The sequence below is a fragment of the Mesoplodon bidens genome (genome assembly GCF_964165515.1).
Source record: "Mesoplodon bidens genome assembly, chromosome: 4".
Taxonomy (NCBI): Eukaryota; Metazoa; Chordata; class Mammalia; order Artiodactyla; family Ziphiidae; genus Mesoplodon; species Mesoplodon bidens.
In genome coordinates this window covers 73,789,623-73,816,601 of record NC_138160.1, presented here as the reverse complement: position 1 = coordinate 73,816,601, position 26,979 = coordinate 73,789,623, and the positions used below count along the sequence as shown (strand labels likewise).

Below are 26,979 nucleotides of genomic sequence, written 5' to 3'. Positions count from 1 at the left end.
TCCTCCTAATTTAAAATGGCAGCCCATTCGGTTCTTTATCATCATCATTCAATAAAATAAAAGACATTTATTTAATTTTATGCAGTTTATTTAATTTTAAATTATTTAACATTTTCAGCCCCTTTCCCTAAACACATGAATGAATTAATGTTCTTTTTTCCCCCTTGTTTTTTTTTTTTTTTAATTAATTTTTTTTTTTGGCTGCATTGGGTCTTTGTTGCTGCACGCGGGTTTTTCTCTAGTTGTGGAGAGCGAGGGCTACTCTTCGTTATGGTACGCGGGCTTCTCAGTGCGGTGGCTTCTCTTGTTGCGGAGCATGGGCTCTAGGCATGCAGACTTCAGTAGTTGTGGCATGTGGGCTCAGTAGTTGTGGCTCGTGGGCTCTAGAGCACAGGCTCAGTAGTTACGGCGCACGGGCTTAGTTGCCCCACGGCATGTGGGATCTTCCTGGACCAGGGCTCTAACCCATGTCCCCTGCATTGGCAGGCAGATTCTTAACCACTGCGCCACCAGGGAAGCCCTTTCCCCCTTGTTGAATAAATATTTTATAAGTTGGATATACTTACAGTTATCTTACTTAAAATTTTTCACTTGTCCTTCTGTTAGGGCTACTCTCAGACAGTCGTGAGGCACTTCAGTGGAGGCCCTTCTCTATTTGAGATGATGGTAAGAGGAGAAAACTCTTTTCCAGATAGACTCTGCTCCTATAACCCTTCTACAAAATGGGGACATAAACAATGTGCCAGGCTTCCTCCCTTTGCTAATTTGAGGGGCCCAGAAGCAGGTAGTATGGGCGCGTTGAGGGATTGGAGAAGCTGAGAGGGAGGTGTAGGGCTGCTGGAGTAGGACTGAGTGGAATTTAACCCAAATGGAACTAGAGGGCAAAAGCAGATCCTACTATGGATGACCATCCTACCTCCAATCAGAAACACCACATCTCTAGGGTCTCGAGAGAAAGCCTAGCGCTGGAAAACAGAAGGTAAAGCCAATGATGAGAAGCTGGCTCATCTTAGGAACAGTGTGAAAGGAGAGAAGAATAGGAAGCAAGAAGAGGGGCAGAATGGGACTGAGTTGAAAGAGACAAAGAACTTTGCCACTGAGTGCTGCCTGCACAACCTAGTTTAAAGATGTAGTACTGGGAGTTGGACAAGCACTGTCCATATTCCAGGCTCAACGGCCAGAGCAGAATAGGTATCCCAACACATGCTTGGCCCATGCTCAGACAACTGTGGTTGGCTCCCATTGTAGGGGCAGGATTTGGGTGGTACTACTGAAAAATATTATGTTGTCAGTGATAATCTCCTCCATTCAACAACTGGAAAAGTTCTGTTTGCAGTTCACACTGTTTGCAGCTCACAAAACTGTGCTTATCACACATCTCTGGACATTTCCCAGAAGGAGAATAACGGTTAAACAACTCTTCCTAAATTAAAGTCAAAGATCAGAGGCAGTCTGGCAGTGATGGAGGATGAAGCTGTTTTCCAGGGTTACCTGAGGAAAAATACTGGAAAGGGGTTCCACACCAAAGTAGCCAGTTGATTAAATTAACTCAGTTTTGTTCTCTCTCACCAGTGACTCATTAAAGCTACGCTGCTGCATTCTTCTCTGTCCCAGGATGAAATCTTGGGTGGATCCCATGTTTCACATTCACTTTTCAATTACTAACAAATGATCTTATGCTCAGATAGTATAAGCAAAGCTAAACCTCCCTCCCATTTACGCTTTGAGAGTCACTCTGTTCTTGCTTGAGTCTGATGCAGGTGATAAAGCCTACAATGGAGAAGGAGGGCATGGTCATTCTTTTTCTCGATTCCTCCCAACTCTTTTTTTTTTTTTTTTTTTTTTGCGGTACGCGGGCCTCTCACTGTTGTGGCTTCTCCCGTTGCGGAGCACAGGCTCCAGACGCACAGGCCCAGCGGCCATAGCTCACAGGCCCAGCCGCTCCGCGGCATGTGGGATCTTCCTGGACCGGGGCACGAACCCACGTCCCCTGCATCAGCAGGCAGACTCTCAACCACTGCGCCACCAGGGAAGCCCCTTCCAACTCTTAAACTTATCCATTTTACTGTGCTCTTTTATGGGTCCTTCAGGGTTGGAAAGAAGGGAAAGAGATATATAGAGGTAAAGAAATGTTCTTTCCTAAATGAGTTCTTCGAAGAGTCTCATCTATGGGGATCTCCGACACGGGAGGGCTATGTTTCCCTGGGCAGGCCACTTATAATTAACCTTTCAGCCCCTGCCTTCTCACAGTCTGTCACAGATCCTCTTGGTAGGGGTCGCTTCATTCTTCTAGATGTATCTCTTGAGTGTGGTATCTTTAAACGATTTAGACTCTCTCTCATGTCCACAACTGACCCTCAGAACACCACACCTTTCCCTTGCCATCACTCTGACTCAGAGCAGCGTCAAACTCACCTTTTGACTTTTTTAGGATGAGTGAGGTACCAGTCTATCTGTCCCTCAAATTCCATGTCAAGTTCTGTAAGTGATTCTCTGACTCTCTACCACTCTTGCCTGGGATTGGCAGAAGTGGAATGCACAGCACAATGACAGCTCTCTCCAAAGGAGTTCTCAGGACAAGCCTCAAGATCAATCTCTTGGATTCCACTTATATACCCTGTAGGTAAAAGATAAAAATCACAAAACCAGTTATCAGTCTCTTTACAATGTTAGTTAGTGGTTAATTTTGCAGATTCTAGAACAACTGAGCTCAGAACTCTGCTCTATACTATTTACTAGCTAGCTGACCTTAGACAAGACACAATCTCTCAGCATCCTTACAAAGTACTGGAACTCATAAGAAATAAAAGAAATACCTACAACATACATTGTTTTAAAATTAAGTGTGTTAAGTACTTAGAAAAGTACTCGCAACCACTGCACCACCAGGGAAGCCTTATTTTTAGTTTTTAAAGGAACCTCCATACTGTTCCCCATAGTGGCTGAACCAATTTACATTCCCACCAACGGTGTAGGAGGGTTCCCTTTTTTTTTTTTTTTTTTGCACGGGCCTCTCACCGTCGCGGCCTCTGCCGCCGCGGAGCGCAGGCTCCAGACGCGCAGGCTCAGCAGCCGTGGCCTACGGGCCCAGCCGCTCCACGGCATGTGGGATCCTCCTGAACTGGGGCACGAACCCGTGTCCCCCTCACCGGCAGGCGGACTCCCAACCACTGCGCCACCAGGGAAGCCCCGGAGGGTTCCCTTTTCTCCACACCCTCTCCAGCATTTATTATTTGTAGACTTTTTTTTTTTTTTTTTTGCGGTACGCGGGCCTCTCACTGTTGTGGCCTCTCCCGTTGTGGAGCACAGGCTCTGGACGCGCAGGCTCAGCGGCCATGGCTCACGGGCCCAGCCGCTCCGCGGCATGTGGGATCTTCCCGGACTGGGGCACGAATATGTGTCCCCCACATCGGCAGGCGGGCTGTCAACCACTGCACTACCAGGGAAGCCCTATTTGTAGACTTTTTAATGTGGCCATTCTGACTGGTATGAGGTGATACCTCATTGCAGTTTTGATTTACATTTTTCTAATAATTAGTGAAGTTGAGCATCTTTTCATGTGCTTGTTGGCCATCTGTATGTCTTCTTTGGAGAAATGTCTATTTAGGTCTTCTGCATTTTTATTGTTTTCTTTTTTTTTTATACTAAGCTGTATGAGCTGTTTGTATATTTTGGAAATTAATCCCATGTCAGTAGTATCATTTACAAATATTTTTCCCCCAGTCCATAGGTTGTCTTTTCATTTTGTTTATGGTTTCCTTTGCTGTGTAAAAGCTTTTAAGTTTAATTAGGTCCCATTTGTTTATTTTTGTTTTTATTTCCATTAGTCTAGGAGACAGATCCAAAAAAATTTTGGATTTATGTCAAAGAGTGTTCTGCCTACGTTTTCCTCTAGGAGTTTTATAGTAGACAGTCTTACATTTAAGTCTTTAATCCATTTTGAGTTTATTTTTGTGTATGGTGTTAGAGAATGTTCTAATTTCATTCTTCTACATACAGCTGTCCAGTCTTCCCAGCTCCACTTATTGAAGAGACTGTCATCTCTCCATTGTATATTCTTGCCTCCTTTGTCATAGATTAACTGACCATAAGTGTGTGGGTTTTTTTCTGGGCTCTCTATCCTTTTCCATTGATCTATGTGCCGGTACCATACGGTTTTGATGACTGTAGCTTTGCAGTATAGTCTGAAGTTAGGGAGCGTGATTCCTGAAGCTCTGTTCTTCTTTCTCAAGATTGTCTTGGCTATTCAAAGTCTTTTGTGTTTCCTTGCAAAAATTTAAAGTATAATATTTGTTCTAGTTCAGTGAAAAACGTCATTGGTATTTTGATAGGGATTGCATTGAATCTGTAGATTTCCTTGGGTAGTATGGTCATTTTTACAATACTAATTCTTCCAATTCAAGAACACAGTATATCTTTCCATCTTTTTGTGTTTTCTTCAATTTCTTTCATCAGTGTCTTATAGTTTTCTGAGTACACATCTTTTATCTCCTGAGGTAAGTTTATTCCTTTTGCACAGCAAAGGAAACCATCAACAAAACAAATAAACAACTTACTGAATGAGAGAAAATATTTGCAAATGATATGACTGATAAGGGATTAATATCCAACGTATGTAAACAGCTCATACAAGTCAACATCAAAAAAAGTATTTTTATATGGGCAGAAGATCTGAATAAACATTTTTCTAAAGAGGAAATGCAGAAGGCCAACAGACAGATGAAAAGATGCTCACCATCACTAATCATCAGGGAAATGCAAATCAAAACCACAATGAGATATCACCTCACACTTGTCAGAATGGCTATCTTCAAAATGAACACATATAACAAATGTTGGAGAAGATCTGGAGAAAAGGCAACTCTCATATACGTTTGCTGGGAATGTAAATTGGTACAGCCAATTAGAAACAGTATGGAGATTTCTCAAAAAACTAAAAATAGAATTACCACATGACCCAGAAATTCCACTCCCGGTTATATATAAAAAACAAAAACAAAAACACTAATTCAAAAAGATACACACACCTCAAAGTTCATAGCAGCATTATTTGCAGTTGCCAAGATATGGAAGTGATCTTCTGTCCAGCAACAGAAGAATGACTAAAGAAGATTGGTAATACATACAATGGAATACCACTCAGCCATAAAAAAGAATGAAATTTTGCCATTTGTAACAACATGGATAGACTTGGAGGGTATTATGCTACATAAAATAAGTTAGATAGAAATAGACAAGTACCATATAATGTCACTTATATGTGGAATCCAAAAAATACAACAAACTGATAAATATACAAAAAAGAAACCAACTCACAGACACAGAAAAAAACTGATGGTTACCAGTAGGGAGAGGGAAGGAGAGAGGGGCAATATAGAGCTAGGGGATTAAGAGGCAGAAACTATTATGCATAAAATAAGCTACAAGGATATACTATACGACACAGGGACTATAGACAATATTTTATAATAACTATAAATGGACTATAACCTTTAAAAACTATGAATGATTATATTGTACACTGGTAACTTATATAATATTGTATATCAGCTCTAACTCAATTAAAAAAAGTTTTTAAAAAGTTAAAAATAGGGGCTTCCCTGGTGGCGCAGTGGTTGAGAGTCCGCCTGCCGATGCAGGGGACACGGGTTCGTGCCCTGGTCCGGGAAGATCCCGCATGCCGCGGAGTGGCTGGGCCCGTGAGCCATGGCCGCTGAGTCTGTGCGTCCAGAGCCTGTGTTCCGCAACGGAAGGGCCACAACAGTGAGAGACCCGCGTGCCAAAAAAAAAAAACAAAAAAACAAAAAACAAAAAACAAACAAAAAAAAAAAGTTAAAAATAATTTTTAAAAGTCAATAAAAGAGAAAAAAGAAGAAATCAATTGACTATAGATGTATAGGTTTATTTCTGAACTCAATTTTATTCCATTGAATATATTATATATGTCTATCCTTATGCCAGTACAACACTGTATTGATTAGTTTAGTTTAGTTTTGTGGTAAGTTTTGAAATTGGGAAACATGAGTCCTCCAACTTTGCTTTTTTGTTAAGAGTGTTTTGACTGTTTGAAATCCCTTGCCATTCGTTATGAATTTTTGTATTAGCTTTTCCATTTCTAAGTCCATTGGGATTTTCATAGAGATTGCATTGAAACTGTAGATCACTTTCGGGGAGTATTTCTATCTTAACAATCATAAGTCTTCCAAGCCATGAATACAGGATGTCTTTCCATTTATTGATGTTGTTTTAATTTTCTTGGCATTGTTTTGTAGTTTTTTGTGCACAAGTCTTGCACCTTCTTGGTTAAATATATTCCTAAGTGTTTATTCTTTTCAGTGCTATAATAAATGAAGTTATTTTCTTTCAGATTTTTCATTGCAGTGTATAGAAATACTAGTGATTTTTATGCATTGATCTTGCATCCCACAACTTTGCTAAAGGTATTTATTAGCACTAATGACAGGTGGATTCTTCTGTTTGCTCTGCATTCAGTCTGTTGTTATATATTGTTCTGGTGGAAGTATATGAAGAAAATCCAGCTTCTAATATATATTTAGTTAAGATAGGAAAAAAGAATTTTAGCAAGTTTTTCAGATAATTATAGATATTTGTCTTTGATAACTATATCAAGTCTCAGTAAGTGATAGTTTCTTAAAGGTTAGCTGCAATGTGGCATGTGAAATTATATCAATAAGCATTGTTTATTTATTCATGTTAAAATCCCTTGGTCTTATACTTTATTATTTTTAAAAAATATTTATTTATTTATTTGGCTGTACCGGGTCTTAGCTGCAGCACGCAGGATCTAGTTTCCTGATCAGGGATGGAACCTGGGCCCCCTGCCTTGGGAGCGCAGAGTCTCAGACACCAGGGAAGTCCCCCTTAGCCTTATACTTTAAATGCATCTTTTATCTGTGCATGATTTTGTAACACTGTACATTTGGAAAATATTAGGTATACTGAGTTATGAACATTTTTTAAGTGTTGATACTTTTCATAATATGATATTTGAAAAACCATGTTATTATAATATCACCACCAATTTCATCACAAAATTCTTCCAGTTTTGGGAAGCTGCCAAACTTATAGAGGCAATAAAAGTTTTCTAAAATCTAATTTTTGTTTGAGATAAAGCTTGAATTTTATCAATGGTAGCAAATGCTGTCTTGTTTTCCTTGAAGTAACTGGCTTACTCTGTCCATTTTCAAGAAAATGTCCACCAAATATCCAAGTCTTATTGACCATAGTTTTTCTATCAGTCATTCTTTCTATTTGTGTCCGGTGATAAAAATGGCTTGTTCAGCTTCCAACTCAACTCAAGGGCTTTTCTTCCAAACAACTGTACTTTGATATGTAGTAGAAGACCTTTATGCAGCTTTAACAGTTCATCAGAAAGAATAATAATAAGTAGTCAAGGGTTGAAATTTAATAATTAAGGAACATTCTCAAGTAAAGTTTTTTTTTTTAAAAAAAAATGAGTATGGAGAATTCCCTAGCAGTCCCGTGGTTAGGACTTGGCCCTTTCACTGCAACAGGCCCAGGTTCGATCCCTGGTTGGGGAACTAAGATCCTGCAAGCTGCGCGGCACGGCCAAATAAATGAATAAATAAATAAAATTAAAAATAAAAAATGAGTATGTAGCAGTGAGCAATATAATGACTACTAATATAGTTTGATGCCACGGCCTTGATTCATTCACGCAAGTACAAATGATACCACAGTGAGCAAGGCAAATAACTTCTTAGAATTATTGCAAAAATAGTTTTGACCTTGAGGACTCTATGAAGGAGTCTTGGGGATTGGCAAGACCACACTTAGACAAGTTTGGCAGACCACACTTTGACAAAAGCTGGTATAGCTATTGAAATGTCAGTTTTGCATAAGACTGCCTTAATTCACAAATGTTGAAAGAGGTGGATGTTAACATTCTTATCATAATCTCCTTGTTGAAGTTTTCCAGTCTACTAGCAATGCCTTTAGGTGCTCTCATTACACACACCCAACCAGCAACAGTAGTCCCCACTTTCAATTATTATGAAATTGGAATTTTAATGGGGAAAGGACAGATATTTAGAGAAAGGTGAATATGGCTCATGGAAGGTAGGACAAGGCAGGAAGAAAAAAGATTTATTATAAACCCTTTCGTGAATTCACATCACATTCACCACCAAACTCTATCCCATCCAGTTGCTAAAACCAAATAAAGCAGAAAAGCTAGCATATCTATTTTACCAGACTATATTATGTAATGGTTTTAATGGCTTTTGTCTTATGAGCAACCATAATATTTTTATACAAAGAATCATTCTTTCTCAAGCTAATCCCTTCTTTTGCATCAGCATTAATTATAAAATCTATATAAACTGTCTTTCACAAAGCCAAGAGTAATACACTTTTGAGGACTGCTGTAGTGAAGCAATAAGATTTAGAAATCTTTATAAACAAATTATTCATTTATATTATGTTATGCTATAGATAACCAAATCTATAGTGTAACCTTAAAGGCAAGGTAATAAAAGGGAAGTAAATCAAGTTTCTATTAATACAAATTGATTCTCCTATAAAATAACAGATTAGATTTAGAATATTAGAAAGGAAAATAAGTCCTTTTCAAAATAACAGATCAAAAAAAAATGAGTTTCAGTGTGTTTCTTCTTAGCAGACTGTTCACTGGTCAACATATACCATTGCCAAACATACTATTCTGTGGAAAGGAAGGAAGGTTCCGCTACTCTACTCTCGTTATATGCCCCAGCGGGTAAATCCAAGTGTGAAACCCTCTTTGAAGTCAGCAGGCATTCTTTGCTTCAAATAATTCTGAAAGGATTTAGAAGCCCGATAGGATTAAAGCTTGGAAAAAAGAGGAAAAAAATCAGCTCAACCTTAACTGTAAATAAAAGAAAACATGGTGAGAAGGGAGAAGGGAAATTTAGATGCAACAATTGCTACAGTGGTAAATCTGGCTTATTTAGTATTAACAGGGAAAAGAGACTCACTAATGAAGGTATACAAGAAGGAACCTGTGAAAAATATCTTAAAAACCAAAATGGAGCAACCTCACGAATTTGGGTGCTTTGAAAAAATATTTTTAAACCAAGTATTTTTAATCCAAATCAATCTGATATATTATGTTCTCTCTGATTCACGCCAACCTCTTTCCTGCTCTAGTTACTGCAATAGCCTCCTAACTGATCTACCTGCTTCTATCCTGGCTCTCCTAAATGATCCATTTAAAAGGTAGATAATGTCCTCCTCTGCTCCAAACTCTCCCATGGTTTCCCATCTTTCTGGGAGTTAAAGCCCAAGTCCTGGGAATGGCCTACAAAGTCCTATCCGATTTGTCTCCCTCTAACCTCATGTCCTGTTGCTCTCTGACCTTGTGCAATCCACTCCAGCCACGCTGGCCTTCTTGCTGTCCCTCCAATACACTGCACAATTCCTTAGACCTGGCACTTGGCTGTTCCTTCTGCCTGGCAAGCTCTCCTCCCATGTGCCAACATGGCTCACAAACTGACTCTCTTCAGGCTTGTGTCTATCACTTTTTCTTTTTCTTCCCCACCCCCCCCTCGGTATGCGGGCCCCTCACTGTTGTGGCCTCTCCCATTGCGGAGCACAGGCTCCGGACGCGCAGGATCAGCGGCCATGGCTCACGGGCCCAGCCGCTCCGCGGCATGTGGGATCTTCCCGGACCGGGGCACGAACCCGTGTCCCCTGCATCGGAAGGCGGACTCTCAACCACTGCGCCACCAGGGAAGCCCGTCTATCACTTTTTCAATCAGGCCTTTCCTTACCTACCCAATTGCAAAAGCAACTCCCCCTACCCAAAACACTTCAAAAAAAGAATGTCTATATGTATATAACTGAGTCACTTTGCTGTACAGCAGAGATTGGCATAACATTGTAAATCAACTATACTTCAATAAAAACAACAAACTACGGCAACCTCCTTCCCTACTTAATTTTCCTCCATTAAATTATCACTATCTAATGTACTAATGTTTCATTTATTTATTTTATCTCTCTTCCACCACAAGAAACTCAGCTCCATGAAAACAAGGATTTGGGACTGATTGTTTACTACAGATCCCCAGTGCTTAAAACAGAGCCTGAAACCCAGTAGGTGCTAAGTTAATATTTGTCAAATGAATAGATGTAATTTCTGTCTATATTTTGTCAGATGAGCACTACCTTCTCATTAGGTATATGCACCTTGCTGTTCTATGATTATTTATATGGGCATGGAAGCTTTGCTTTGAATTTCTATCTTGTCTTTTCAAATACTGTTGGTTAAGCTAAGGACTGTCACGGGAATGGTCTCTTAACTATCTGGAAAGACCTAGACTAGAAAAAGAAAACACTTTGTGTCTTCATTTTGGAGATCTTTCCATGGATGTCTTCATTGTCTGTGAAGACCCAACGCAGCCAAAAATAAATAAATTTATTAAAAAAAAAACACTATAGTCTACTTAATTATAAACATATATAACTATTGCTTTCTATGTGTAACAACTACCTAGCTAAAGAATTTAAGAATAGTATTTTGAGTCTAGTTTTCATCTAGTTACGTCTGTATAGATAGAGACTTTTGAAGTCATTCAAGTCACAGTTAATATCCCTGACATTTATTTGCATTTATAAGCATTTATATTTGCATATATAAATGCATTTATAAGCAACTCTGAATTCCTGAAGTATGTTTGACTCTTCTTTTATCCACATTATGGCAGAGCTGTGATTATGATAATCGCTATGCTTTAAAATCACAGGGTGAACAGCAACTAGGGAGCTCATCTGGTTTATCTCTAGCAGAACATAATCTGAATCATGCAGTCTGGTTTGTTTGTTTGAGAAAAGACACAATAATTTTTTCTATATAGAGATAGTTTGAAGATAAGAGATGAGGGGCTTTTTAGGTTTCATCTCATAATCCAGTTTTAAATTCATTTAAGTATTTCCTTGGTGTACTACAGTCTTTTGCTTCTAGAAAGTAGAATGAGAAGGAACGGCTGATAAAAGGATACAAGAAGGAGCAAAGAGTTAAGAAGCAAGGATGAAAGAAATCTGGCAGAGGGAAATAAAGAAGAAATATAAAAAGAATTAAATGTTCCATTACTCTTTCATTTTTTTGATTTCCAAGAACCAGATTTGATCTGGTTTTTTACAGACACTCACTACTTGAACACAAGTTACAAAGAGACTCAGGAATGATTAAGGGGTGCATGGTTGACTATTGGTTAACTGTGGATAAAACAAGTCCAGTTATTCGTCAATAATATGTGTTCAGTCTTAATATTTTAAAATAATAATAAAAGCACATGGTAATAAAAATTCAGTCTATGTAGGGAGGTCTAAAAAGAAAAGGCAAAGTTTCCTGCCACATCTAGTCCTTTCAACCACTGTTAAAAATTCCTTTAGTAATTTTCTAGAAAGAAAAATTAAATGCATTTTCCTATATAGATATATGAATGTGGCGGGGGGGCGATGAGGGCTGTGCATTTAAAATTTTATTACAAAAGAATAACATACCTCCTATGTGGCAGCTCACTTTTTTCTCTTTAAAATACATTTTGGAGACCTTTCCATGTACCTAGTCATGGAAGCTCCATGAATAAGGAAACTTTGTCTTTTTAAGCATTGTACCCCCAGTGCCTAGAACAAAGGTCTCAGAAATAGTTTTTCTCCAGAAAAAATGTGTTAGGTAAATGAATGAATAAATCAGAAAATAAGAAAAACAACTTCATTGTTTTGAGCAAAGGCATAATATTGCATTATTTAAATGTACCAGAAGTTTCCAGTCTGTTATTGATGAACATTTAGAATATTTTCAGATTTTTGGCTATTACTGTAGTAAACATTCCTGAACCTATCTGTTAAATCTTACACATGTTTATCTGTAAGTGAATCCAAGGTAATTACTTTGCAATGTACTAGTTCAGTCAATTGCATTTTTAACTTTCACATTTCCAAGTAACACTCCTAACTGGTTGCATCACTTTACACTCTTATTAAAATACAATTTTTATTCTGGGGCAAACCACAAAACCTAAATGTTTAATGTCAGAAATACACATTCATAGAAACTACATATTCTTTCATCTACAGCCTTTTAATAAAAACTGTGTCAGATGAGATCTAAAAAACTGAAAATCCTTGTGGCCTTGCTCAGCACTAGGGACATCCTTTTTCTCAAGGACAAAGTACTTGTTCCTTCTGGCCAGCTTTTTGGAACTTGGCCAAAATTCATGGCTAACTGCTTCCTTTGTATATTCTAATAATAAGATATAATTCTATTACTGTCTTTTTGTAAAAAGCTCAATAACTGCACCTTTGTCAAATATAAATAATGGTTCAAGAGCATGCACATGTCATTGAGAAAGTATTTATACAAAGGAAACAGGTAGCAGTCCTGTAGAAGTGCTTGAAATTCTATCTCTTGGGCTTTCACATGGATTCCACTGCCTATTGACATTAAAATAAGAAAAGTAACCTATATGCAGAAAGAAGGTTGTATTCACATTAACATTCATGAAGGCTGAGCAGCTTGAGCCCTACACATCAAGTAGGGAATATATCCTTTGTTTACCGATGAGAAAATGTCTCAGTGATAAATGGTTACAGACAGGGGTGTCACAAGGGCAACAGCATACAGAACAGCTCCGACAAACTTAAAAAACATTTTTTTTTAAAGTCTTCTCCTCCAGTTCTTTTTGCAGATTGTGGAACGCAGTGCCTATCCCCTCAAATAAAAGAAAAATATTGCAATGCAGAATTCCTAACCTTTACTGAGGCACCTCCAAGAAAACAAAAAACACACTCTTTGTGAATAATTTAAAACAAAGCTTCAAAGGTTTCATGATGCATAAATATTCAGACATTCTGAAAAGAAGTGCCCTGCATCCTGCACCCTGCCTGTCTGGGTCTAAAATGTATATTGTTATAAGACAGCACGGTCGTCAAAGTGCAAAGTCTAACGTCAACACTGGGAGGCTTTAGGCACATCGTTAAAACGCTTTACACTCATTTACATAAATTCAAACACATTATCATACTCATTCAGTAAATTTCTGAGAAGAATCATATATGAGGTCATGAATTTGTCATTTTACAAACTAATATATTATTGACTCCAAAACTGATAGACTTTCAGTTAATTTTCAAAACAAAATAAATTAAGTTATAACTTGTAGACAGCCTTGTCTCATTGAGAATAGGAAGCCTGGAACCAGGGCTCGAGGGCAATTACTTCCCGGGGTCTAACTCTAGGTGGCTCACTTTCCTCACCTAAAAGCACAAAGGCTGAAACAACTGTCTCCCGCCGCCCAAGGGTTTTTTCTCCAGCACTTTGTCTTTTCTGCAGGAGTCTAGAGGATTCAGCAGGAAGAGTTAGAAGCACAGAACAATCTAAAACATGGATGTCGATAGCTTTGGCGAGTCCTTCACCATCACACAGAAAACTCCAGATGCAGAGCAAGAGGAAATACACAACAGCCGCCGACAAATCCCCAGCACCTCCCCGCTCAGTGTTTTCTTGCCAGCCTTTGCCAGCGCTGTGCTAACGAAGGACAAAAGCGCAGCCGGAAGGTCGCCCCGGGCCGCCGGGTTAGCCCCGGGCCTTGGCCCTGGACCTATTACGTACTGGGGATGAAGGGGCGGGGCCTAAGGGGAGGAGTCAAGGGCGGGGCTGGAACTGGACCCTACTCCTAGGCTGCGGCGGAATCTCTGCGCCTGCGCGCCCGCGTAGGCCTGTGGTTGGGGAGCCCCAGGTTCTAGGCTCGCCCTCGCGCCCCGGCCTCCGCCTCCTCCAGGTCCCTTCCCACCTCCGCCCACTTGACGCGATGACGCACGGCAGGTTTGCGGACGTGGCGGCGGCGCACGGCACGAAAGGACGAGACGTTGGCGGCGGCGGTGACGGTCGACTGGGGCAGCCAAAAACGGAGCCTCGGCCATGAACTGGACCGGGACGGCCTCCCCGGCGGCGGCGGCAGACTTGGTAGCCGTCTCCTCGTTGAGTCCCGCCTGCTAACGGGACAGGTAAAGATGGCGGTGAGAGGTCGGGGGTGGCCGGGTCCCGGCCGGCGGGGTTGGGCCCCAGCTGCACCCTCGCTGGAGGCGGCGCGGACCCCGCGGCCGCAGATGTGGCGAGGCACCTGGTTGGGGCTTGGACCCCAGCCCGCGTGGAAGAGACTCCGAGGCAGGGGAGACCTTCGAGAGCAGCTCCACCAAAGCCCCTTGTTACACTGTCGGGGAATCTGAGGCTCAGAGGAAGGACTCCTACTTGCTCCAATCCCGGAGCAGCGCATTTCCCACCTAGACACACTACATTTCTCCTACAACTTCGTGTCTCTGTTGAGAATATTCGTTGACAGCATCTCGTCCACATCGTCCAAGTGTGATGGTGTAAGATAGAGATCTGAGATTTAATTCTCGCAGGGGGTAACAGGGAAAGAAAAAACAAGACGTGTGGAAAGGAGGAGGAGGGAAGTTAAGTTTTTAGAAACTGAATTGGCCCTGGCAGGTACAGTCCCTGTGATACTGTCCCAGTGCTGAACTGGATTGTGACCTGTGGCCCTTTTATTGCTCTCTGCTTAAGGAATGTCAAAGCGAAACACCCAGCAGCATTTATGCAGCACGAAAGCGTTTGGGGAATCATTTTCAGTCACAAAGTGAGCTGATGAGTGCTTCAACACGGTATCCACTGTGTTAGTCTTGTCATCTATGTAGCATGCAGGCTTGTTTCAGTTTTCTGAAGGGGGTATTTGTGCTTTTTTTTTTTCCCTGCCTTAAGAGAATTATGACAGGTGAAGAGAATTGAACCAGATGACTTGAATACTGGGTACTTTCTAATTTCTATATACTTGGCTCAGATAATTGTATGCCTGGGCCAGAGTCTACCTTTTCGCGTCAATTAGGGACACAACCAATTTTTGATTATTCAGAAACAGACTACACAGTTTGTGGTATTCTACTGGCTGCGTTTCATTCCAAGCGGAGTGAAGAGATCGTGAAACAGATGACGTTCTAGTCTTTAAATATTATTTAGCAATATATCATGGAAAGACGTTGATATAAGTATCTAAAATGGCTTTGGGGCATTGCTCAGTGAATTTCAGCTGTACTAAGCCAGTTTGGGGTTCTAAGACCAAATTATCGGGAAAAACGTCTAAAGGGCAGCATAACTGAGTCAGTATAGCCATGGGTAAATTGCTGTATATTAAGTGGTTCATAACTTTTTAAACTTTTTGAGAATATGAAAACAATAAATATTATCCCCAGAAAAATGTAAATATGTATAAAATTTTGCCTAGGAATCCACAGGATTCACAGACATTCCCTACATTAAAGACAGGAAAGACTGTAAAATAAGTGGAAATTATTATCTGTTTTAGATGAAGGTGAGATACTCTTTCAACTTTTTTGAGAACAGAATAAAAATAAAGCATCCTTAATTTATTATGGTATTAAAACAAGTTTAATCTTTAAGCTTGTTGGAGTTGTCACTTGTTAGAATTCCTTGAAGGAATAGGTGTGACTTTAAAACTGCTTTTAAGATGTAAAATGTGGTAGCTTTCTTTAGTTTGGTGGCTGTTGAGTTAGGAATTCCAGTTCATGGTAATAAATAATGTAGCTCTTGGGGGAACAGGTGAAATTATCAACTTAATATATAGCTATTAGTTATTTATGTTATCTGAATAGAAACCTTTGAGTTTTTGAAGCATTACAGTGTTGCCATAGAGCAGAGTCAAACTGGTTTTCAAGGGTTCTATTCAATGATATGAAATAGTTCCCCAAATTTTAAAGTATGTCCCGACATTGAGAGTGTGTAATCTATTGTCATGTATATTACAAATTCAGACTTTTGGAGTTGGTCTTTTTCGATTTTTTTCTTTTTCACCTGGTACTTGTCCATAGTATTCACAACTGCCTTTGATACATCATTTAGTCTTGGCTTCTATGGCACAACATTTTCTTGGTTTCCTCCTCCTCTGAACACTTCTTTTCGTCTTTGCAGTCTGATTTTCCTTCGTCTAGGTACTAAATGTAGCAGTTCTTCAAGGGTCAGTCTTGGACCCTCTTATTCTGCGCGCGCGCCCTCTCTTCCTCCCTCCCTCTCTCTGTCTCTCTGTCTCTCTGTAATCTCATCTACACAGCTTCAGTTTCCACCTATGTGCAGATGAGTCATGAAATTATATCACCCAGACCTTTCTGAATTTGACTAGATAGCCTATTTGACTACTTGACATTCTTTTTGGTTGTCTTAACGGAATTTACAAAGTCACCAAGCCCCCTGCCCCCACCAAGCTCTTTTTCCAGTGTTCCAGATCTTAGAGAATGGCACCACCATTTACTCAGGGATGCAGATCAGAAGTCTTGGTGTGATCCTTAACTAATTTCTTCTCTTCATATCTGAGCCACATCATTAAGCCTTAAGTATTTTATCTCCCCAAATTCCTCTTACGACCTCTCTACTCTCCATCTTTCACAATAATTGAGAATAATCTACTATCCTTTCTTATGTGAACAATTAATATGAAGCTAAAACTGTGAATGTGGTAATAGTTTTTTATGTTCTTGTATTTTGTTTTTAACATTGACAGACTTTATGGGGGCAGGGATCTGATTTCCACCTGGGATCCTACCCTCTTAATATAGGTAAGAAGGGATTTAGAAACCTTTGTACAGTATCTGTTCTGGGCCCCCAGGGCAGGAAGGGGGTGATCGCTGGGTGGGCGGACTGGAAGGGTGGAGGCAGGGCCCTTACCACCTGCATGCCCACATCCACCCTGAACATGAGGGTGGGGTGAGATGCTCTGGGAGGGATGAGGGAGTCCCCAGGCTAGGGGCAGGCTGGCAGCAGGGGCTGTGGCAGGTAGCCACAGCTTCAGCAGCACTTGGCGCCACGGTTGCAGGGCAGCTTGTTGCTGGCATCATCAGTGGTGCACTTTTAGTCATAGGTGAGCTCCTCACCATGCAGGGTGCAGTGCAGGGTAGGTGAAGATGATGATGGGCTTCTGGCCCTCCACGTGGGTGACTTGAGAGAAACAGTTGGGCTCACAGGAGTGGTTGATGACACGGGCAGCATTGCCATGCATCGTGGCATCCCCACATCAAAGTCATCCATTCGGAACATGTAGCACCCAGTGCCCTTCCCATCGGAGAACTTCTCCCGCTTATTCTTTTTTAATGAGGATAGATTAACTTGATGAAGGTGAGTTGAGAGTGAGTACACTTAGGTCAGCTCTCATCTCGGTCTTAAGATGTCTTTTCTGAAGTAGAAATGAATGTAGAACTTATAATCTGTTTACAATCTTTATAGACCATAAATTGAGTTTCATGAGGACTTTGGTAAGTTAAAGTTTGGTGAAAAGCTACCAGGGAAGAAAAATCCCTGGTTGAGAGCAAAATACTGACCTGTATAGAAGGCACATACTATACTAAATAAAAATACTGAAATCAGCGTGATCCAGGGAAGTAGGTGGGGAGTTCAAAAGACAGTTCAATCCCATGGAACTTAAAATGCAGAACAACTCAGAAAGTTTGGGGTTCATAAAAGTGTTGTGTGTGTACATATAAACATATACTTTGATTCTGTCAAATCTGTAAATTGTATATATGATCACACGTTTTTAAGACATAATACAAAATTATTTCTGTAATTTTCTTCACATACTCAGAATGGGGAAACTTAATTTTTTGACCTAAAAATATATAGCAATTTGCCCTTGTTAAAATGTAATCATCACCATGTTTTGTGATATATGGTCTATAAGAATGGATTACTTCTTCCTCCCATCCCATTGTCTCCATTGCCAAATACATTCATTGTACTTCAACAACTATAAAACTGGAACCTAAAACCATTCTTTAAAAAACAAAAGATAAAGTGTCCTGAATATAAGATTCATGTAAATTAGTCAAATGGATCAGCTACATTCCAAAGTTTTCTCTGCCTTCTTTCCCTACCAGATTTTGACATTATGGCAGGGAGGCATCAGAATCGTAGTTTTCCTCTTCCAGGAGTTCATTCAAGTGGTCAAGTACATGCATTTGGAAATTGTACAGACAATGATATGTTGGAGGAGGATGCTGAAGTGTATGAGCTTCGATCCAGAGGAAAAGAAAAAATCCGAAGAAGTACATCAAAAGATAGACTTGATGACATTATAGTATTAACAAAAGATATACAGGAAGGAGACACTTTAAATGCAATAGCCCTTCAATACTGTTGTACGGTAAGTTTTAATTTGATTTTGCATAATGCAGCCCCAAGTAAATTATTTGTTCATAGCACAAAACTGAAATACTGTGCCCTTTTATCTTGTATTCCCGCCCCCCCCCCCACTTTTTTGTCTTTTCACAGAAATCAGTATCATGTTGGTGGATGTTAACTTTTTAAATTTTTAAGTGAATACCTGAATTTCTGTTTATTTCTAAATCATAATTTTATTTTCAGATTGAAAAACACTCAAATGTGTTTATTTTTCTCCTTATTCAAGTTGTAAGGGAATGTAGAAATATATAAGGAAAGGTTTTTTCCTGACCCAATTTCCTGAGATAACACACGTTGGTGTATTTCTTTCCATACCTTTTTTTGGGGGGAGATATATATGTGTATAGTGATTTTTGTGTTTTAAAAATTGGTTTATATTATACCTATTACTCTGCAAGTTGCCTTTGACTTTTTCATTTCTTAGTATACCATATCCCTCATAGCCTTATAGATCTAACTCACTATTTTATGTAGCTATATAATGTTGCATAGTATGGATGTACCATAATTATTAAGTTGTTCTTTTACTCATTGATAGGATTTTCTCCATGTTTTGCATTGTGCAGTGAATATCATCACAACTGGTACCTTATTTCTGTGAAATAGATTCTCAAAAGTGGGATTTATAGATGAAAGGTATATTTTTTATTTTACTAGGTATTAAACTCTGTTTAAATCCATTTAATGTCTGTGTCATGTCCATCTTGTATCCATAGCATGGAATCTATTTTCATGTAAACACATTGATATGGAAACTGTTGATATCTTTCGTTTGCAAACTTTTTATTCTCATGCTCCCAAAAGAATTTTGAAATGTATATACTGTGTACCTCCTTGCACCTTTTAAAGTGAACATCTTAAATACATCCTGACTTAAAGTAGTTTTAAAGGATTTAATTTCCAGAATGTTGTCAATATTGATATTTAAAAACAAGACTATTAGAATACTCTTTAAATATATGCATGGAATCCTAAATGCCACTAGAATTTGCTACCTAAAATTATTCATTTAAAATATATATATATGAGCTCATTTTTAGTAGCATGAAATTTTATATTTTAAATTTTTTTATATATTTAAAATTTTTTCTCCTTGATTAATATTTTCATCCCCCCCAAAATCTTTCATAGTATAAAATATTTTTATCTTGAAAACCTTTTATTGATTACCTGTCATAGTTCTCTGCAATAGAAATACATATATATTGATAAATTTATATATATATGTTTAAATTAATTTTAAAGTCTCTGATGACCATGAGGTTCTATGTATTATTTTTCCTGAATAATTATTGCAATTATTCACGATTGATCAAAAAAAATTATAAATTTTAATTTAAATGTTTAATAAATATTTTATGGAAATGCATTTCTTGATGAGGTAAGAGAAGCTGGGTTTGGGTTTTTTTTTGCGACTTGTTCATATATGGCAACATTATTTATTGTTAAATCAGAAAATATCTGATTTCATTCTTTAATGCAAATAAAATTGTTAATATGTGTTCTGTAGAGAAATAAGACCACTGAGAAATAAATTATAGAATGTGCTTTAGAAGGATGATAATGGAAAGTAATCAAGACTTTAAAATTAGGGGCAAGACTGAAAATATCAAGGTGAAGATCCAAGAGAAGAGTGTGGTCCAGCAGCTTTATTAGAGAAAGACATTAGTTTTCTTTTAATGAGCCTAGAAAATTTTCTTAGAAAAAGAGAAATTTGAAGTGCCATCTGAATGATTAAAAATAGGTCATATTTCCAATGGAGTGAGAAGGAGAAAGTATTTCAGGCATGACAGTGATGTGGAGATTTCAAGGAGGAAATAAGGCGGACAACGGAGGAAGTTTAATAGCTGTTTCAGAAATGAGTGACACAGACTAGGATGAAGTGCTTTAAGATAACTGAGGGAAAGTTTGATATATAGTAAGAGAACATCATCGTAAGATTTTAACAAGAGTGCTGCAGATGGGGTGGGGGGGGCAGGAACCTGCTGGTGAATTAGAGAGAATCCAAGAAAGACGTTACTGGAAGATGATCCAATGAATATGATTAGGGCTTAGGCTAAAATATTTATAGTAAAGAAGAGAAGAAGCCAATAGAAAGTATATTGGGGAAATCACAGGGTGTATCCGCTGTTTCCTTAATTAAAATGAAGAGTGATGAAAGGCGGTTAGCTGAATGTTAGGGAAAAGATGGCATTGGCCACAATAATGGGAAAATTGATATAGCAGAGATAGGGAGTTAAGCAGTGCTCCCTTTTGACAGAGCTCAACTAGCAAAAAAAAGATTAACCTTACTAAAGGGTTTATCATTTAAAAATATGGTAATTAGTGCTATATTCCACTTATAAATATTCAGCCTTAGGAATTATTAAAAATATGCCTGTTATAAAACAGTGATAAGAGGAACAAAAAACTCAAGGTTACATTTGGAATCCTAAATGTAACCAAGGAAGTTAGCATAACAGAGAAAATATTATAGGGATATTTAGAGAGATAACCGAGGTAGAAGCTAAACCTTGGAAACCTGGTTCAGAAAGATTATTGAGTAGTTATTAGTCAGAATATACAATACCAGGCAAAAGAGCATTCAAAGAGAATAGGATCAGGCTTTGGGGTTTGTCAGTGAATCTTCATTTGCCTTAAAAGAGTCTCAAGGTAGTAAAGTGACAAAGCACCCTTTAACATTACACTCTCATCTCCAAGTTACTGTTCAGTCCTCTCTCCCTTTTCCTCCCACACATACACTTCAAAGGAATTGATTTTTCCAATAAGAACTCTCATTATTCATCAGTAATATGCAGTTAATCCAGGTCACTACTACCTCTTAAAAACCCTGTTTGACAACCAGGTTTCTGCAGGTTTCTGACTTTCCCACTATTAAAATTTAATAACAGCTAACATTTACATAACATACTGTGTGTCACTACTGTAGGTGTTCTTTGGACATTTTAATACATTAATCTTCACAGTAACCCTATGTGGTAGGTAGTATTATTACTGTCATTTTACATATGTGAAACTGATTTGCAGACAGGTTAGACAACTTGCCCCAAATCATACAGCTAGAAAGTGTCAGGACCATGCTTCAAACCCAGATAGTCTGTGCTTTTAACCACCATCATATAGTGCTTTCCTGGGCACTGTTTCTTAATCTCCTTTGTGGATTTCTCTTAACTCGGCATACCCCTCAAATGTTGGCATTCCTAAAGGATCTTTCCTATGTTACCCTTTTCTCCTAGACTTTTTCTAGTGAATCTACTCGTGACTTCAATTACCATTTTTGCTGGTAATCCACAAATCTATATCTCTAGCTGAGATCATTCTTCTGAATTTCAGGCATACATTTATAACTGCCTTTGGACATCTTCCACTTGGCACATTTCAAGCACCTCAAAGTCAACATGTGTGAAATCTGTGTTCATTCTCTTTTATCCCTCTACAGTGTTCCATAATCTCAGTGAGTGACATCATTATCCATCGAGTTGGCCAAGCCAGAAATCTTAAGTTTTATCCTAGACTCACTTTACCTCTCTGATATCAATCAGGTGATAAATGATCAGTGCTTGGTTTACAGCATTGATGGAAATGATGGATTAATAACTTCAAGGCAGTTGGAGAGCCTGGCATAGTAACTGGTAACCTGAGAAACACTCTCCTGCTCCCCTTACAATGGCAGGTGGAGAGAACATGTAGACAGGTTGAGGACTATATAAAATATATAAGGAAAGCTTATAAAAATGGCTGATCTGGGGGATAGCTGAATAATGCATTTACACCAAGAGGTTTGGGGAAAAATGGCTTCAGGGGACAAGTGAAGGAGACAAATTATCATATTTTATCAATTTTAAGGTGTATTTTTTTACACACTTTAACATCTTTGAAGTTAGAATGGTGGCGTCTTCAATATTTGGTGGGTTTTTTTTTTTACCTTAATGATACATAAAATAATGGCACATCTTAGAGTGGATTGCATCTTGGTTTTGATAAAATATGGTACTTTTAGTTGGGTAAGTTGACATTTGCTTATACTCTAATCGCCACATTAGAAGAAAGAACATAAGTATCTGTAATCCTTCCTTCACAAATTGTTTACAGGCAGCAGAAGTATGATATTTGTGTATGATATAGAAAGAGAAATACCAAAAGATCCTAAAATCTACTTAAATAGCTAGAATTAGTGTTAATATTGATAATATGTGGGTGATTATAGAATGTAATTGGTGATTTCTTAAGACTGGTAGATCAAGAATGGTATAGAACTGTTATCCACAAATAATATAAAATCCTCTCTGGATGTGATAACTTACTACTTCCAATAATTAAACTCAATTTTTTTCCCTCCAAAAGTAACTGGGATGAATGAATATTACTACTTCTATTTTGATTTAGAATTTAGTTGAATTTTGCTTTTGCTTTTTCCTTTACAGGTAGCAGATATCAAGAGGGTTAACAATCTCATCAGTGATCAAGACTTTTTTGCCCTTAGGTCTATCAAAATTCCAGTAAAAAAGTTTAGTTCATTGACTGAAACACTTTATCCTCCAAAAGGAAGACAGACTTCACGTCCTTCATCTGTTCAATACCTTTCAGAACAACAGGAAGTTTTGTCAGCTAATGATTTTCCTTCTTCCAGTGAGTCAGCTGGTAGCTTTTTAAAAGAAGTAGACCGAGACATAGAACAAATAGTAAAATGTACAGACACCAAAAGAGAGAACCTTAATGAGGTGGTGTCTGCCTTGACAGCACAACAAGTACGTTTTGAACCTGATAACAAAAACATTCAACGTAAGGATCCTTATTATGGAGCTGACTGGGGAATAGGGTGGTGGACAGCTGTAGTGATAATGTTGATAGTAGGTATAATAACGCCAGTATTTTATTTGCTGTATTATGAAATTTTAGCTAAAGTGGATGTTAGTCACCATTCAACAGTGGATTCTTCACATTTGCATTCAGGAGTCACACCCCCATCACAGCAGAGAGAAACGGAAAATGAAATTGCTCCAACGAAAGGAATACCCTTTGTCCCACAAGATGACCATAAGCTTTATAGTCAATATTCTCAGTTACCTGCTGCTCAACACAAAACGTAGCAGTTAGTTCAGTTACAGTGTTAGCGATCACATGTGTATCTGGAATTTGGTGGGTGAATCAGTTATATTAAATAACCACTTCAAAGGCAGAATTTAGGGAGATTGAAGATGCTTTGTTTTTCATCTTTTTTTGTTTGTTTGTGTTTTGGAACCATTTACAAATGGATTGAGTATAAAATCCCTACAGTTGCTAGTTGTTGATACTGAAAGCAGTAAATCTGAATATCTGTTCTATCAATGCTTAAAGCAGAAGTAAATTTAAATATGTGTCTCGGAAGTTCCTGGAAAATGCATTTTTCTTATTCAAGACTGGTTATGTTCAAATTTTATTTTTTAGGCAATTGTTTTTGGTTTGAGGTTATTAATAGTAAATTCATTAAGCAGAATAATGATAGCATCAGATGTCTACAACTGAAGAAAATTTATTACTAACCATCAAAATATTTAGTTGCAGAAAAGTCTGATTCTAAAATTATTTGATAGGACTTAAAATTTCATTTCGAAACTTAAAAAAAACCCCAGATTTAGTACATATGCTATGAAAACATAAGTAGAACAGAAAGGGGAAAGACATGTATAATGTCTGTAATAGAAGCTGAGATATATTATTATTTTTAAGCCCCCAAATTAATGTGTTACTGTTGGGAAGTTGCCATTTGGTCACTAGAACACTGGATTATGTCAGGACCTAAAAGTTATCTTTGTCTCTGAAAGAATGCTGCCTCTGCTTCTGTTTTTAAGTGATTATATTTGCCTCTGATATTTGAAAGCACTTTTGTTGTTCTTTGATGAAAAGTGTTATACATGTACAGATTAGTATTAATTAGGAAATATTTCCTTACATACTGTGATAAGTTGTTGCTGTGTTACATGTAATAACATGCCTTAATTACATTTAATGCCTTATAATACTTTATGTAAACTAGTATAATTTTTAGAATTAAAATTAAGCATTATTTCAGATGGTCCGATAGGATTCATAACATAGACTATATAAATTTGTCTCCACCTTCACTGTCAGGCACAAGTTAATGGGATCATAACATTTTCGTTGTCTCTCTCTGAGGTCTGTTGCAGAAAAGCAAGGGTAAAGAGACCTTTTGCATTAGCAAAAACAGACAAATTGCTTTGTATGTTGATCACTTAACCTCTGTTTTTCAGAGAGAAAATGTTCAACTTAGCTCTTTTTTCCCTGAACTAGAGCATCAAATCGGGGAAGAGAGGCCAAAGGTGTATATGGATTGGTCAAAAGAGTGCCACTTTTAAGATCTGTTGTGGGTCAGAGTCTGGCTAAATAAGCATTTGCATATTGATTCCATCATTTATTAAAAGTATGTGTTTTTAAAATGCTATCAAAATGATTCATTTGGTGGAGTCTGGCTTGCCTGTTTGTGTATAATAAAGTATGTACCTTGAGATATATTATACCACCTCATTTTCTGGGCATTATTTCCTAACTTTTAATGTTTCAGATTTTTGACCAGTCATTTTATACTTCAAACTTCAGTCTTGATACAAAGTGGGGTGAATAAATATATATGCTTAATGAGGTTTAATGTACTTTTAGGAGCAGTGTATCATAGAAAGGACAAAGATGTCAAACATTAAAGCCCTTGCATATATTAGAGGGCCTTAGACAATTACCAAAAAGTGTTAATATGGAAGTTTGTAGCAAATTGATTTTTTGAGTTAACTCTATTAGTTTAAGATTTAAAAAATTGTTTTAATGTGCTTTGGGCATCGTGAGAAAAGTATGATCTTTCTAATTTATGCTCAGTGTTAACTTAGTTTACATTGTATTTATTAAGCCTGCTGAAAATCAAGTTTCAAGAAAGAAAATACAGATTATTTTAGGGTAGAATGGGCTAGATGTCCTTTGAAGAACTTTGTTTACATCAAATTGATGAAATTACGGAGTCAGGGATTCCTTTTTTTTAGCGGTACTTTGAAATTGTGATAGAGAAGTCTGATTTATAAAATAAGTAACTTTTTAAAAAGTAATGAGGTATACCATGTACTTGATTAAAAACCTTTTCTGTCTTGCAGAGTGTCCTATTCCTTGAAGGCAGTATAACATATCCTTATGACACAGGCAGTTTCCTTTGTCCATATATTTGAATTACATTGGGTTGGCCAAAACGTTTGTTCGGGTTTTTCCATAACATTTTACAGAAAAACCAGAGGGAACTTTTTGGCCAACCCAATATATTTTTTTTACTTAATTGAATATAATTTGAATTATATATAATTCTATATATATGTATAACATATATAGAATTCTGTGTTATATATATAGAATTCTAGATTCTAATCCTTAAGTGTCATTTGTAAAGGAAAAATTTCCTAAGCATTTAATAGATTCAGAATAATTTTAGCTTTTAAAAAGTACTAATACATCAAAATTTGTAACAAATGCAGATTACTTTGTAAAACTTAATAAAACAAGAAAAGTTATTTGATATTGTGGCTTTTGTGTTGAAACCCTTATTCGAATTTACTTTGAGGCTTTACATTAGAAGATATATACACACACACACATACGTGCAGATATAAAAGTAACGGAACTGTGAATCATTGCATTTGGTTCACTTAAAAAGTTGGAGTTGCAAGTGAAGAAAAACCTATTTTTAAAAAGGGCAGATTCTTCCTTAAAGTCTGGGTACAAATGGTTAAGATTGTTTCAAACTAATGGATGCCGTTTAAATTAAATATTTTTTGCCATCGTATTCCTAGAAAATTATGATTCGTGTCCCCAAAAGATATATTAAGATCAGTTATAGAGCCTGGTGGCCACGTTAAGAATTAGAAGACAGTAATGTTAAATTAATTTCTCCAAAGACTTTTTGTTTTTTAAAGCTTATCTTTTTCTGGACACTACTTACTTGTTCAGTGGCCTGAAGAGTTCTTTAAATGAACCACTATTTAGTTATTAGTTATTTTTAAAGTATCTACTACTAAAATTACCTACTTGGGAATATGAAGGATACAGTTAGAGTTTTAGAAATATCGTGAAACAAAGATCCAGTCAAAGTATTACAGAGTAAAGGTGTAGTTTTTAGGAGTCTGTATTTAAATGGTACATTATGATGGGAATCATTCTTATTTTGAATTACAAAGTTGCTCAGGAAATCAGTATTTTTCTTCCAAGTATGTGCATATTGCACTGTTAGACCACAGAAATCTGATGCTTTCATTCTTTTTATATATGCAAATTATGTCTTTTTTATAATGTATTTTATACAGATGCAGCATGGAATTGTAGAATGTTATGTTAGCATGTACATCTGTAAAACTGGTTTTTAAAACTTCTTGCCCCTCATTTTTCATATTTTAAAAGATCTGCAAAATGTAATAAAGTTTCTATTTTATTATTCAATCGAAAATGGAATCTGGTTAATTTAATTGAATAAAGCAAACCTTTTCTCCTCTGTTAGAGATACTATGTAAGATAGACTGAATTGCCAAAGATTTACCAATTCAGATTCCCCCTTGTTATACTGAAACAAAATACACTGGATTATTTATAGTACATAAGTGAAAGGAAATGAAAACAAATTTCAGATGAATGTTATTTGGTGGGGGGATCTCTGATCTCACGGAAGAAGGCCTCATGAGACCTGG

The 26,979-nt window shown here is 37.6% G+C and overlaps 1 protein-coding gene across 2 annotated transcripts; it reads left to right on the top strand.

Annotated features, from left to right (window-relative positions):
• The first annotated feature begins 13,751 nt into the window (after positions 1–13,751).
• On the top strand, positions 13,752–26,728 carry LYSMD3 (LysM domain containing 3). 2 transcript variants are annotated; one of them, XM_081233037.1, is made up of 4 exons: positions 13,752–14,031; positions 16,596–16,650; positions 17,965–18,230; positions 22,693–26,728. In XM_081233037.1, the coding sequence occupies exons 3-4, from the start codon at positions 17,976–17,978 to the stop codon at positions 23,356–23,358; spliced, it is 921 nt and encodes a 306-aa protein (XP_081089163.1). In that variant the 5' UTR covers positions 13,752–14,031; positions 16,596–16,650; positions 17,965–17,975; the 3' UTR covers positions 23,359–26,728. The 2 variants fall into 2 exon arrangements, with proteins under 2 accessions (XP_081089163.1, XP_081089162.1); XM_081233036.1 differs by lacking the exon at positions 16,596–16,650 and having other exon boundaries at positions 13,759–14,031.
• The last annotated feature ends 251 nt before the right edge of the window (positions 26,729–26,979 follow it).